We start from the raw sequence: 12,875 nt of genomic DNA on the forward strand, positions 1-12,875 counted from the left end.
GCTGCGGGGAGGGGGGGGCACCCAGCACTCTTGGGCCCCACGGGCACCCCCAGCCCGGAGCTGAAGGGGTTACAGTGTGGGGGTGCGGGTGTCCCTTGGGGTGTCCCTGGTGAGGAGCAGAGCGGGCAGGATGGTCCCGGGGCGCGCAGGGGCCGAGCCGCCCCCCGGCTGGTACATCCGGGACGAGGGCAGCGGGATGCTCTACAAGAGGGGACGGCTCCTAGGACAGGTAAATCCCCCTCCCTGCCCCCCTGAACTGCCCCTCGCCCCAGCCAGCACCCCCTCGCCGCGGGGCACCCCGGGGGGGTCACACCCCGCACCCCCCAGGGGGGTCCCCGAGGTGTCCCGCTCCAAGGGGGACCCACCCCATCCCCTCAGGGGAAGGGGAAACTGAGGCAGAGGACTGAGCCCCAGCAGATGCGGTCCCTGGGACTCCTCGCCCCACGGGGGTGCGGGCACCTGGGTGAGCACCCCAGCCCTGGGACCCTCTCCTGTCTCCCCTGGCTGTGCCGGGCTGCCCATTCCCACGGGGTCATCGTCGCAGGGCACCTTCGGGCGCTGCTACCAGGTGACAGAGGTGACCAGTGGCCGGGTCTACGCGGCCAAGGTCATCCCGCGAGCCCGGCTCGCCACTCTGGGCATCGGGGACAGGGTGAGTCCGCGGGGGACACCCCCCAGGGACGGGGGGGACAACACCCATGGGGTCACCGCGGAGCCCCACAACCCTGCCCGTGCCTCTCCCCGGGTCTCTGGGTGGGTTCCCATCCCCGTGGGGTGCGTGCTCGGTGGTCCCCGGATCCCGAGGGTCCCCCGGGGGCTGGCGGGCTCCTGTCGGTGCAGGTGGAGCGGGAGCGGGAGCTGCAGTGTCACCTGCGCCACCGGCACATCGTGCGCCTGCACGGGCACTTCACCGACCGCGGCCACCTCTACCTGCTGCTGGAGCTCTGCAGCCGGGGGGTGAGAGCTGCACCCCGAAACCGAGCTCCCGAACCCCGAAACTGAGCCTCTGCAACCCTAAAATGAGCCCTTGAACCCCGAAACTGAACTCCTAAACCCTGAAAATCCCGCACCCCAAAACTGAGCCACTGAACCCCGAAACTGAGCCCCTACACCCCGAAACCGAGCTCCCGAACCCCGAAACTGAGCCTCTGCAACCCTAAAATGAGCCCTTGAACCCCGAAACTGAACTCCTAAACCCTGAAAATCCCGCACCCCAAAACTGAGCCACTGAACCCCGAAACTGAGCCCCTACACCCCGAAACCGAGCTCCCGAACCCCGAAACTGAGCCTCTGCAACCCTAAAATGAGCCCTTGAACCCCGAAACTGAACTCCTAAACCCTGAAAATCCCGCACCCCAAAACTGAGCCACTGAACCCCGAAACTGAGCCCCTACACCCCGAAACCGAGCTCCCGAACCCCGAAACTGAGCCTCTGCAACCCTAAAATGAGCCCTTGAACCCCGAAACTGAACTCCTAAACCCTGAAAATCCCGCACCCCAAAACTGAGCCACTGAACCCCGAAACTGAGCCCCTACACCCCGAAACCGAGCCCCAACACCCCGAAACTGAGCCCCTACACCCCGAAACCGAGCACCTCCAGGCTGGGGTCCCAGGCCCCCCTCGCTCTGTCCACAGCCCCCCTTCATTGTCATCGTTTCGAGTCGTTCTTCATTGTCCCCAGTCCCACCTCGCTCTGTCCCAGTCCCTGTCACTCCATTCCCAGGCCCTGTCGCTCTGTCCCAGTCCCTGTCACTCTGTCCCCAGCCTCTCCTCACTGTCCCCAGTCCCTGTCACTCTGTCCCCAGCCGCTGTCGCTCTGTCCCCAGTCCCTCGCCGACATCCTGCGGGCGCGGGGCCGCCTCACGGAGCCGGAGGTCCGGTACTACCTGCGGCAGCTCCTCTCGGGGCTGCGGTACCTGCACGGACACGGCCTCGTGCACCGGGACCTCAAACTGAGTGCGTGGGGCTCGGAGGTGACCCGGGGGTGACCCGAGGGTGGCTGAGGGTGACACGATTCGTGTCCCTCCCTCCACAGGCAACTTCTTGGTGACGGAGCGGATGCGGGTGAAGATCGGGGACCTGGGGCTGGCACAGCGGGCGGCACCGGCCGGGCGGCGCTGGGGGTGAGCGGGGATAGGGGTGGCTGCAGAGAGGGGGTTTCACTCTGCCCGTGTCCCCGGGGGTCACCTCTCCTGTCCCCGCCTCAGGGCACTCTGTGGGACACCCAATTACCTGGCCCCGGAGGTGCTGGACCGCAGGGGACACGCGGTGCCCTCGGACATCTGGGCCCTGGGCTGTGCGGTGTGAGCGGGGGCGGCGGGGGGGCTGCAGGGAGGATGAGGGGGCTGGACAGAGGGCGAAGGGAGATGGAGGGAGGATGAGGGGAGATGGAAGGAGAGTGGGGGCAGCTGGAGGGAGGACGGAGGGGTGGAAGGAGGATGGAGAGGCTGGAGGGAGAATAGGACTGGAGGGAGGACAAATGGGTTGGAGGCAGGACAGGGATGCTAGAGGGAGGACAGGGATAAGATAGGGATGCTGGAGGGGCGACAGGGACACTGGAAGGGGGACAGGGGTGCTGGAGGGGGGACAGGGACACTGAAAGGAGGACAGGGACGCTGAAGGGAGGACAGGGGTGCTGGAGGGAGGACAGGGGTGCTGGAGGGAGGACGGGGTGCTGGAGGGGGGACAGGGACGCTGGAGGGGGGACAGGGATGCTGGAGGTGGGACAGGGACGCTGGAGGGAGGACAGGGACGCTGGAGGGAGGACAGGGATGCTGGAGGGGGGACAGGGACGCTGGAGGGGTGACAGGGATGCTGGAGGGAGGACAGGGACGCTGGAGGTGGGACAGGGACGCTGGAGGGGGGACAGGGACGCTGGAGGGGGGACAGGGATGCTGGAGGTGGGACAGGGACGCTGGAGGGGTGACAGGGATGCTGGAGGGAGGACAGGGACGCTGGAGGTGGGACAGGGACGCTGGAGGGAGGACAGGGACGCTGGAGGGGTGACAGGGATGCTGGAGGGAGGACAGGGACGCTGGAGGGGAGACAGGGACGCTGGAGGGGTGACAGGGATGCTGGAGGGGTGACAGGGATGCTGGAGGGAGGACAGGGACGCTGGAGGTGGGACAGGGACGCTGGAGGTGGGACAGGGACGCTGGAGGGGTGACAGGGATGCTGGAGGGAGGACAGGGACGCTGGAGGTGGGACAGGGACGCTGGAGGGGGGACAGGGACGCTGAAGGTGGGACAGGGATGCTGGAGGGGAGACAGGGACGCTGGAGGTGGGACAGGGACGCTGGAGGTGGGACAGGGACGCTGGAGGGGTGACAGGGATGCTGGAGGGAGGACAGGGACGCTGGAGGGGGGACAGGGACGCTGGAGGGGGGACAGGGATGCTGGAGGTGGGACAGGGACGCTGAAAGGGGGACAGGGGTGCTGGAGGGGGGACAGGGACGCTCCCGGCCCTGCCTCCCATCCGCTCCCCCCCAGGTACACGGCGCTGACCGGCCACGCCCCGTTCGAGGCGCGTCACCGGCCGGAGCTGTACCGGAGCATCCGGGGGGCTCGGTACCCGCTGCCCCCCCAGCTCTCCCCCCGTGCCCGCGCCCTCATCGCCCACATGCTGGACCCCGACCCCGCAGCACGGCCCAGCCTGGCAGGGGTGCTGGGCCACCCCTTCCTCACCCAGGTGCGGGGCTGGGGGACACGGGGGGCACGAGGGGACACGGGGGACACCCGGAGGTGTCACTGCCTGTCGCTCCCCAGGGTTTCACACCCCACAAGCTGCCGCCCCGCGCCTGCCACTCCGTGCCCATCTTCGTGGGACAGGACCCCCTGTGCCGGATCCTGCGGGGGCTGCGGTGCTGGCAGGGCTGTGGCTGTGTCCCTGTCACCCCGGGGGGTGGCCGTGCCCCTCCCCAAAGGACCTGAGCCCAAAGATCCGCGGAGGAAAACCTTTATTAGTGTTGGGAACCGTCTAAAATCCAGGCATGGAAACAAGCAGGGTGGGACGTGACCAGTACGAACGGCACACACACACCAGTTTGCCCTTAAAACCGTAGACAGAAAAAAACCCCCAACCAACCCCAAAGTCCAAACCCCAAATAAAAGGAGCTCTCTTCCCTGCCAGCCTGGGATGGGATGGGAACGGGGAGGTGCAGCTCCGAGGAGCCGCATCCCGGTGCTGCTCCTGGGACCGGAGAGGTGTCAGGTCACCCCCACTGGGCAGTGGGGACACTGGAGGGGGGGACAGAGGGAGCTGTAGGCTGGGAAGGAGGGAGGAAAGTGCGTGGTTTCCCTGTTCAGCTTCACTTCTCTCTCTCTCTGGAGAGAAGAGTCTCGGAAAAAACGATGAAAGCTCAGTAAAACAGGACACTAAAAACACCCACGGGGCAGCGCGGGCCGGCACCTCCCGGCCATGCCTAAAACACGGAGGGGAGGACGGGACAAGGACAAAACGCTCGAGGTGGCCCCAGCAAGCACCAAGGAGCCGCTTCCGGAGCCCTCCGCGTGTCAGCGCCAGAGGGGATGGGCCAGGGGTTGTCACCAACCCTCCCGTGTCACCAGCGGGGTCTGGGGGAGCGAGGTGACAGCAACGACTTTGTCTGCACTGGGCAGGGGCTTCTCCCAGCGCCAGAGCCGTGCTGGTGACAAAGGAGAGGGACCAGGGAACAGCCTGCAGTGGCTGGGATGGCGGGGGTCACCCGGGCTGTCACTCGTGTCCCCAAACCACAGCAGAGTGGCAGGGATGGATCCCACAGCCCTCAAGCTGCCTCACAAAATGCACCCGAAGCTGGAAACGGGGTGGGACACAAATCCCAGCTGCCCCGAAGCTCCTCAACCCCCTTGGAGCTCCGCAGCTCCAAGCGGCTCCAAACCTTTCTCCCGGGAGCAAACCCAGCGCTCTCGACAGGAACCTGGTGCCACAACCCCCTGTGCCACTGGGGCACACTGGGGACAGCCCGGGGCAGGTGGCACAGCCCAAGCTGGTTGCTGGCCCTCCCCGTGGCACGGCAGCCACAGCCTGGCCGGCAGCTCAAGGCCTGGCACGGAGCCCACGGGATATTTTTATCCTGGCATTTGTGTTGTTTGAAGCTGTCGGCTCCGTGTTTTTGCTCATAAACACAACCCTCCCCTGCCCCACCCTGGCTCAGAGCTGACAGCGACAGCAACACCCTCAGCTGTCACAGCCTGAGCCCCTGGCTGCCCTGGGATGGCGCTGGGGTGGCCCCGGGATGACCCCAAGCTGGCCCTGGGACATCTGGCAGCACACAGAGGCCACGTCCCCAAACCCGCTGTTCTGGGAACGCCTGCACCGGCCACCTCTGTCCCCCCTCCCAGGCAGGAAGGTCCCTGAGGAGCTCAGGGCAGGCTGTTCCAGTTCATTCCCTGTGGGTTTTAAGCTCTGGGATCTCCCCATCTTTATTGCACAGCCAAGAGCTGCTCAAAGATGGGGAGAGCGGGATTGGGCCTGCCCTCGTTTGGGGCTCGGGACAGTTGTGGCTGACCCGGGGCACCAAGCCAAGGTGGGAACAACAACAACGTTTCTTTAAGAGAAGGGATTTAAAAACAAAGATTCAAGTTTGGGAACTCCTCTCGCCCTCCTCCCCGGCTCCGAATGAGGCCGAAACTCACCCTGGTGCAGAAATCAGGTTCAAAGTTCAGCCAATTGGGGTGGGTGACCCGCAGCCCCGGCCCCGGCGGGGGTGACAAGGGCAGGTCACCTCCGTGTCACCGCAGAGCCCCGGCTCGGGGCTGAGCCCGGCTCCCAAAGCCCAGGAGTGGCTCGGAGCGGGACCCTGGAAGGGCAGCTCCAGGCAGGGGTGGCCCGGGGGGTGTTTGGTGACAGGAACCAGGCGAGGGCAGGGGCGTGGGCGGGAGCAGCGCCTCAGGCCGAAGGCACCGAGTTGCTCTCCACCTTCAGTCCCTTGCTGGCCAGGAAGGCGTCCTGCTTGGGCTCCCGGCCCAGGAACTTCCTCAGCATGTCAGAAGCGTCCACGGAGCCACCGGGATGCAGGATGCAATTCCTGTAATCCATGCCCACCTGCGGGCACAGACCGGGGCAGGGGTGGGACGCCGCCCTCGATCCCACATCCCGGCTGTCCCTCTCTCCCCAGACCCTCTCCCTACCTTGCAGTTCATGATTCCCTCCTGCTTGAAGCGGGTGTGGAACATATCCATGGAATACACCTCGCTCCAGAGGTAGCCGTAGTACTGGGCGTCGTAGCCCCCGGCCAGGTGGCCGAAGGTGGCCGGCATGTTTGTACCTGAGGGGACAGAGGGGTCATGGGGGACTCCCAGTATGGAAAAACCTCGCCCAGTGCTGGCAGTGATTCCCAGCGGGCGCTGGCTCAGCTGTTCACAACCCCGGGGGGACAAAGGGAAGAACTTTCCAGGCTTTTTCAGCCCTGCTTTTCCCGGAGCCAGCAGAAAGTGTCCCCAGCCGAGAGGAACCTGCACAGCCACGTGTGCAGGGCAGGCCTAGAGGGACAGGAGGGTGGCACCCATACCTGGGGTGGCAGGGACACCCAGCACCTCTTCACAGAGCCGGGCAAACACCTCCACGGGGTCAGCCTTGGTCTGGGTGTGCAGCGCCTGGTCCACCTTGGCCAGGACGATCTGGCGCAGGTTGAAGAGCCCTGTTCCCAAAAGGAGGAGGAGAAGCCAGACTGAGACTGGAATGTTGCCTGCAGGAGTGTCACCGAGGCTGGTGGCAACAGGGCAGGCTGGCTGGCACCTCTCTGTCACCGTGCCACATCACCTTTTCTCTTCCCAGATGTGTGGGTGCCTTCCCTGCATCCCTTTATAATTCCCAGCACCACGGGGAGCAAGGAAAAGCCTTTCCTGTCCCCAGCCAGGTCACTGAGTGTCCCCTTCCCATCCCTACAGCCAGGGAACTCCGATTCCCTCTGCAGGGACCCACCTGTGTTTGCCTGCCGGGATTTAATGAGCTTCTCCAGGAGCTCATCCGGGATGGGGCTCCCAGTTTTGTAGTGCCTGGACATGCGCAGCAGCGGCTCCTTCTCCCACACCCAGTTCTCCAACATCTGGGACGGGGCCTCCACGAAGTCCCGCTCCACGTGTGTCCCGCTGAACATGGCAAACTCCGCCTGGGAGACACGGCCGGCTCGGAATTCCACGGGAAAGCGGGATGGGGGGAAAACACCGACCTGTGCCAGCGCAGGGAGGCCTCACCTGAGAGCACAGCTGGTGCATGACGTGCCCAAATTCGTGGAAATAGGTCTCCACCTCGTCGTGCTGCAGCAGGGAAGGGGCGTCCGGTGTGGGCTTGGTGAAATTGGCCACCATGGCGGCCACCGAGATTTGCCGGCTGGAGTCCGGCAAGAGGCAGCCGGGCTGGAGGCCGAAGCAGGCAGCGTGTCCGTACTTCCCTTCCCTGGGACAGCAAGAGGAGGCTCACAGGGATCCTTCCAACAGCCAGACACGGCCACAGCCTCCCCCATTGTGGTCCTCAGAGCAGGAGCCCTCGGTGACCCCCTCGGTGACCCCCTCAGTGACCCCCTCGGTGACATCCCTGACCGAGCACACAGCGCTCCCTCCACGCTCCCGCCTGGAAGCAGGAATCTCCTCTTCCTCAGGCCCTGCTCCCCCTGTCCCAGCCCAGCTCCCAGATTTCCCCTCACCCCAGGCCTCACCGTGGGTACAGGTCCAGGTAGAACTTCCCGATGGTCTCCCCGGAGGACGTGTCCTTCACCGTGTAGAGCTGCACGTCCTCGTGCCACACCTGAGCCTTCTCCTCCAGGTGGAAGGTGAGGCCCAGCAGCTCCTGGTAGATGGCCAGGAGGCCCGTGGTGACCACCTGCATGGGGAAATACTCCTTGAGCAGGTTCTGGTCCACGCTGTACTTGGTCTCCTCCACCTGGTTCATGTAGTAGCGCATGTCCCAGGCGTTGATGCGGTTGTCGAACTCCAGCCCGCGCTTCTCGCACTCCTTCTTCTTCAGGTCCAGGATCACAGCCCGCTCCTTCTCCCCCAGTGGCTTCAGCTTCTGGGCCAGCTCATCTGGAGAAAGCCAGGCAGGGTTGGGATGTGGGATCAGAGCAGCACACCCGGCCTGGGATGTCCCTGCTTGGCCCCAGGACGTACCCAGGAACGTGGCCACTGTCCGGCTGCTTTTGGCCATGTTCATCTCCAGCACGAAGTCGGCGTGGGTGCTGAAGCCCAGCAGATTGGCCTTCTGAGCCCTCAGGTCCACCAGCTCCTTCAGGATCAGGCAGTTCTCCTGCAAGGCAGGGAGTGAAGTGGGGTAGGCAGGGGAGAAGGGAAGCGCTGTGGAAAGAAACACAAATCCCAGGGGAGATCCCCTCGGTGCTCTGCTCAGTCCCACCGACCTCTTTGCACCTGGAGTTGAACATCTCCTCCACCTTCCTCCTGGTCTCGGGCACGTAGCACTTCTTCAGCAGCGGGAAGTAGTGGGGGTACTTGAGGGTGACTTTCAGCTTCCCACCCTCTGTCTTCTCCAGGGAGTTCAGGAAATCCTCAGGGAGCCCCCCTGGGAAAAGAGCAGGCAGGGGTTGAAGGAGAGCCCAGGATTCTCCAGGAATGCTCTGGGATCATCCAATGCAGGTGCTCAGGGCCACCCCAGCAGAGCACTCCGTACCTAATTCCTCCCTGGAGAAGGGCAGGAAGGTGGTGTCTTCGTTGAGGTTCTTGTTGAAGTCTATGCACAGCACGCTCAGCTTCTTCTTGATAGCTTTGATTTTCTTCAAAATGCAGAGAAATCAGAGTGAAATCAGAGCCAGGGGGGACACTCAGGCTGTGACCTGCCCAGCACTGAGGCTGCACTTGGCTCTGAGCCAGCCCAACGGTGCAGAATCAATGATTGTGAGCAAGCAGCGAGCCCTGAGCCCGGAACAGACTCCCTGGGATCACACCTGGCAGGGAATCAGCCACCTCAGCAAGGTCCTGCCCATCCCCTGCCGGCTCAGGAGCTGCAGGTGTTGCAGTAACAACATCCTCTCTCCTCGTTTTACCTTTTCTTCTATTTTTAAACCCAGTTTTGAGCTCCTTTGCTGGTGCATGGTAAGAGAGGGAGGCCCCTGAGCAGCTCAGCCCCCTCACCTCAACTCCAGCCCTTGGCATGGGGGGGGGGATCTGGTGCTGGTTCCCCAATTTCAGCTTCCCAGGAATTCTCTGACTCCCAGCATTGACCCCACTTTGTTAATGTCACCCTTTTAATAGAAAGGAAAAAGAGGGGCTGGAAATATCACCCAAAATCACTGGAATCAGGGGCAAAACCCAACCCTGAGCCTCAGACCCTGCCCTGAGCCCTGCCAGGGTTCCTCTCCCTGTGTTTAATTCACTCAGAGACAGGACAAGGGGGAATGGATTCAAACTGACAGGAAGTAGGATTAGATGGGATATTAGGAAAAAATCCCTCCCTGGGAGGGTAGGGAGGCCCTGGCATAGGTTTCCCAGAAAATCTGTGGCTGCCCCATCCCTGGAAGTGTCCAAGGCCAGGCTGGAGCACCTTGGGATAGTGGAAGGTGTCCCTGCCCTTGGTAGGGGTGGAATGGGATGAGCTTTAAGTTCCCTTCAACCCAAACCATCTTGGGATTCTGTGCTCTCACCTCCTGTGTCTCCTCAGGGAGATGGAGCCCATTCCTCTTTCCCAGCTTGATCAGCCTCTCCAGGTACCTCTTGGCCTCAGGCTTCAGGGAAGCGCTCTCCGCTTTCTCCTGGAAAACCACAGTGGGAGCTCAGGGAGCTGCAGGATCAGGTGCTGCAGGAAGCTGCTTCCCTTCAGTGGGAGTTCGGGGAACACCAGCAGCAGATGGGAACCCGCCCCGGGCAGGCTCTGGTTTGGTGCATTGGTTCCTGTGCCACCTCGGGGCACGGGTTCCTCCCAGCCTGCTTTAAACGCGTCACCTTTGTGCCGTACCAGCATTTTTGGGGGGGCATTTTCAGGGCCATCACCACTGAGGTGGGTTGGATTTACCAACAGCCCCTCAGCAAAGCGGTGAGCAAGGCCCTGAGTGGTGGCAGAGCCCTCAAACCCCCATTTCCCACCCCTCACTGACAGCTGGATCGCTCTGCCGTGACCACACCGCGCTCCCGCTCCACCCCTGCCCCGCCATCCTTCCCTTCCCAGCTCTGGCATGAGGGGAAAAGGATTTGCTGCAATTCCAGGGGGTTTCAGTGCCCTGCCCAGGTGGCAGGGGACGCACCTGGAGCCACACAATCCTCTGGTACACGTCCTGCCTCATGCTCATCTCCACGTCGAACTCCGAGAGCTTCTTGTCGGCCTCGGTGCTGGCGGCGCGGATGGCCTTGCAGGGGGACACGTGCTGGGGGAAGTCCAGCATGTTCCTACGGACTGGGAGGACAAAAGGGAACAGAGACGATGGATCCACGTCCCAGTGCACACCCAGAGCCCATCTGGCAGCCCCAGCGCCCTTCCCACTGCGCACACACGGGAAGGGAGAGGTGAGAAGCGGCTCTGGCTCCTTTTTGTCCCTTCCCCGCTGCCCAGCACATCCATGCGCCGGATTCCCACCACAATCCTTGTCCCAAAACCCACAGGAATTCCGTGCCTGTGAGCTCTCAGCACTTCTGCCCCAGCTGTGGCACCACAGGAGTTTTGGGGTGTCCTGTGCAGGGCCCGGAGTTGGACTCGATGCTCTGTGCGGGTCCCTTCCAACCCAAGGTATTCCATAGATTCCACGCTGGCAGCAGCATTCCCTGTGTCTCCTTTAAAGCTAAAAGTGGGACGATCCTTTCCCAAAAGCCACCACACCCCAGGTGTGCCCTGTCCTGATGCAATCCCAGCTGGGAAAACAGGGAGAACAAACATTCCCTGCTGCTATCCCTGCAAAAGCTCCGAGAACAGAGCTCCAGGTGCTCTCCAGGCACCTGGATTCTCCCCCCAGGAGAAGGTGAACAGGCAGCTTAGCCAGGGAAGTGCTGACAGTTGTGCTGAAGCAAACATTCCTCCTGCTGAGCAAGAGGTTTTTTCCCTGTTATTTTAGGGAAAAGAACAGGGGGAGAAGGAAGATGAGGCTGGGCCCTGCCCCAGACAGGTGGGACACCAGTCATGAGGAGGGGCTGCCTAAATTGCCACTCTGCTGCAAATAATTATCCAGAAAGACGCCAAAAATGCATCGTTTTGGAGCCATCACGTCGTGTTACTCTCCCAAAAAAAAAAAAAATCCCAGCAGGATTCACTCTCCTCAAAAAAATCCCAGCAGGATTTACTCTCCCCAAAAAAATCCCAGCAGGAAACAAGGCCCATGGAGAGACATTTGTCCACTGCCCCAGGGAAAAATTAGGAAGGAGGTGAGAGTTTCTTGGATCTTTTCTGCTGTTTGTTCCCATTGGTGACACATGAAAGCCGGGACAGCCTTGGGAACGCGGCTGCTGCTGCTGCTGCTGCCAAAGGGTTGTCCTTGGGTTAATTTGCTCTTCCAAATCTGTTCTTTGTGCTGGTTCCTGGCTGTATAAACATGAACTGGGAAAAAAACCAACACTCAGCTGGCAGCCGAGGGGAGAGAAAAGCAGGTGACAGCACAGAGCTAAAAAAAAGCACCAAAAATAATAATAAAAAAAATTTAAAAGTCGTGGAATGGGTTGGAAGTGACCTCGAAGCTCAGCCAGCGCCAGCCCCTGCCATGGGCAGGGACATCTTCCACTATCCCAGGTGGCTCCAAGCCCCATCTCCAAGCTCTGTGGGAGGGTTTGGGGCTGGTGCGTCTCAGAGTTAGGGAGGTTGAGCCACTTCCAGTGGTTAAAGGGGCTCCAGGAGAGCTGGAGAGGGATTTGGGACAAGGGCTGGAGGGACAGGACACAGGACACTTCCAGCGATGGAGCAGCCACAGCTTCTCTGGGCAAGCCCAGGGCCTCCCCACCTTCCCAGAGGAGAATTCCTCCCCAATATCCCATCCTCCGCCAGCAGGAGCGCATTCCCGTGTGCCCGATTCCCGCAAAGCCCCGACTCGCCGTGGCCGTTCCCACCTGTGTATTCCACCTCCACGTCCGCCAGCGCCTTGAGGGTGTTCTCGTAGGACACCTCTCCCCGTTCCTGAGCTCCCACGCGGTCGTACACGAGCTTGGTGCTCTCGGTGAGCTCGGCGGCCATGGCCTCGATCTGCTCGGCCGTCAGGTCCCAGCGCAGCTGGTTGGCCACGAGCCGCGGGGCCTGGCTGTCCACGACATTCCCTGCGGGAAAGGCCCGGTGAGACGGCGCCTTGCGACGGGAAAAGCTCGGGGAAAGCATTCCAGCGAGGGCCCTGCAGCCAGCGAGGCGATGGGAGCCGCGCTCCGGAGGAGCCCGGCCGTTGGGAATTTGCGGGCGGATCATCTCCCGGGCGCTGTTCACCCTCCCGGTCACGATAAATCCTTCACGGAAACCCGACTCCGGCCGGCCGTGCCCCGGCAGGTGCCTCTGCCAAGGGGACGGGCAGAGGGCTGTGCCCTGCTCGAGGACACGGCCGTGCGCTGCCCCGCGGGGCACAGAGGTGACTTGGGGGACAGAGGAGACCGCGATCGCCCTGAAGGGCCGCCCCCGGCCTCGTCCTGCCGCCCCCGGCCTCGTCCTGCCGCCCCCGGCCCCGTCCTGCCGCCCCTTCCCTCTCCCCTCACCCCCTCTCCCCACGCCGCGCCAGCCCCTCGCCCCGTCTCCCCCCGCTCTCCGTGTGCCCCCATCCCGCCGCCGCCCGCCCGTACCTGTCGGAGGGGCCATGTCGGGGGTGCCGGGGGTGCCGGGAGGCCCCGCGCTGCTGACGAGGCCGGGAGAAGACCGGGCCGGCCCCACGCACCGAGCATGTGCCCCGACCGTAGAGGCGGGCGGGAGAGCGGGGCATGCTGGGAGCGTGGAGGACCGGGCCGCTCCCGCCTCGGCCGCACCGCACCGGGGCCGG

General features: G+C 63.1%; 2 protein-coding genes across 2 annotated transcripts; one reads left to right on the forward strand and one right to left on the reverse strand.

The window, feature by feature from the left end:
- The first annotated feature begins 46 nt into the window (after positions 1-46).
- Positions 47-4,055, forward strand: LOC116435816 (inactive serine/threonine-protein kinase PLK5-like). Its single transcript, XM_032092396.1, has 8 exons — positions 47-229; positions 545-652; positions 841-957; positions 1,828-1,957; positions 2,037-2,124; positions 2,209-2,304; positions 3,490-3,688; positions 3,766-4,055. Exons 1-8 carry the CDS (start codon positions 131-133, stop codon positions 3,928-3,930), a joined length of 1,002 nt encoding a protein of 333 aa, XP_031948287.1. The 5' UTR covers positions 47-130; the 3' UTR covers positions 3,931-4,055.
- THOP1 (thimet oligopeptidase 1) lies at positions 3,940-12,872 on the reverse strand. The gene is made up of 13 exons (XM_032092394.1): positions 12,682-12,872; positions 11,971-12,174; positions 10,188-10,336; positions 9,591-9,698; positions 8,621-8,723; positions 8,352-8,512; positions 8,107-8,242; positions 7,656-8,022; positions 7,195-7,396; positions 6,923-7,109; positions 6,510-6,638; positions 6,130-6,266; positions 3,940-6,043 (listed from the first exon to the last, which is right to left on the reverse strand). The coding sequence occupies exons 1-13, from the start codon at positions 12,695-12,697 to the stop codon at positions 5,888-5,890; spliced, it is 2,055 nt and encodes a 684-aa protein (XP_031948285.1). The 5' UTR covers positions 12,698-12,872; the 3' UTR covers positions 3,940-5,887.
- Between the last annotated feature and the right edge of the window lie 3 nt (positions 12,873-12,875).

This window comes from Corvus moneduloides, chromosome 28 (assembly GCF_009650955.1).
Source record: "Corvus moneduloides isolate bCorMon1 chromosome 28, bCorMon1.pri, whole genome shotgun sequence".
In the NCBI taxonomy this organism is placed as follows: Eukaryota; Metazoa; Chordata; class Aves; order Passeriformes; family Corvidae; genus Corvus; species Corvus moneduloides.

What these genes read in the sequence shown, in the direction of transcription:
- LOC116435816 (XM_032092396.1), top strand. Translation starts at nt 131, where the DNA reads ATGGTCCCGGGGCGCGCAGGGGCCGAGCCGCCCCCCGGCTGGTACATC. An exon ending in TGGGCCCTGGGCTGTGCGGT is followed by an intron (nt 2,305 to 3,489) that starts GTGAGCGGGGGC and finishes GCTCCCCCCCAG; the next exon opens with GTACACGGCGCTGACCGGCC. An exon ending in GCCACCCCTTCCTCACCCAG is followed by an intron (nt 3,689 to 3,765) that starts GTGCGGGGCTGG and finishes GTCGCTCCCCAG; the next exon opens with GGTTTCACACCCCACAAGCT.
- THOP1 (XM_032092394.1), bottom strand. An exon ending in GACAGTGGCCACGTTCCTGG is followed by an intron (nt 8,023 to 8,106) that starts GTACGTCCTGGG and finishes GGCTTTCTCCAG; the next exon opens with ATGAGCTGGCCCAGAAGCTG. An exon ending in TGCACCAGCTGTGCTCTCAG is followed by an intron (nt 7,110 to 7,194) that starts GTGAGGCCTCCC and finishes CGTGTCTCCCAG; the next exon opens with GCGGAGTTTGCCATGTTCAG.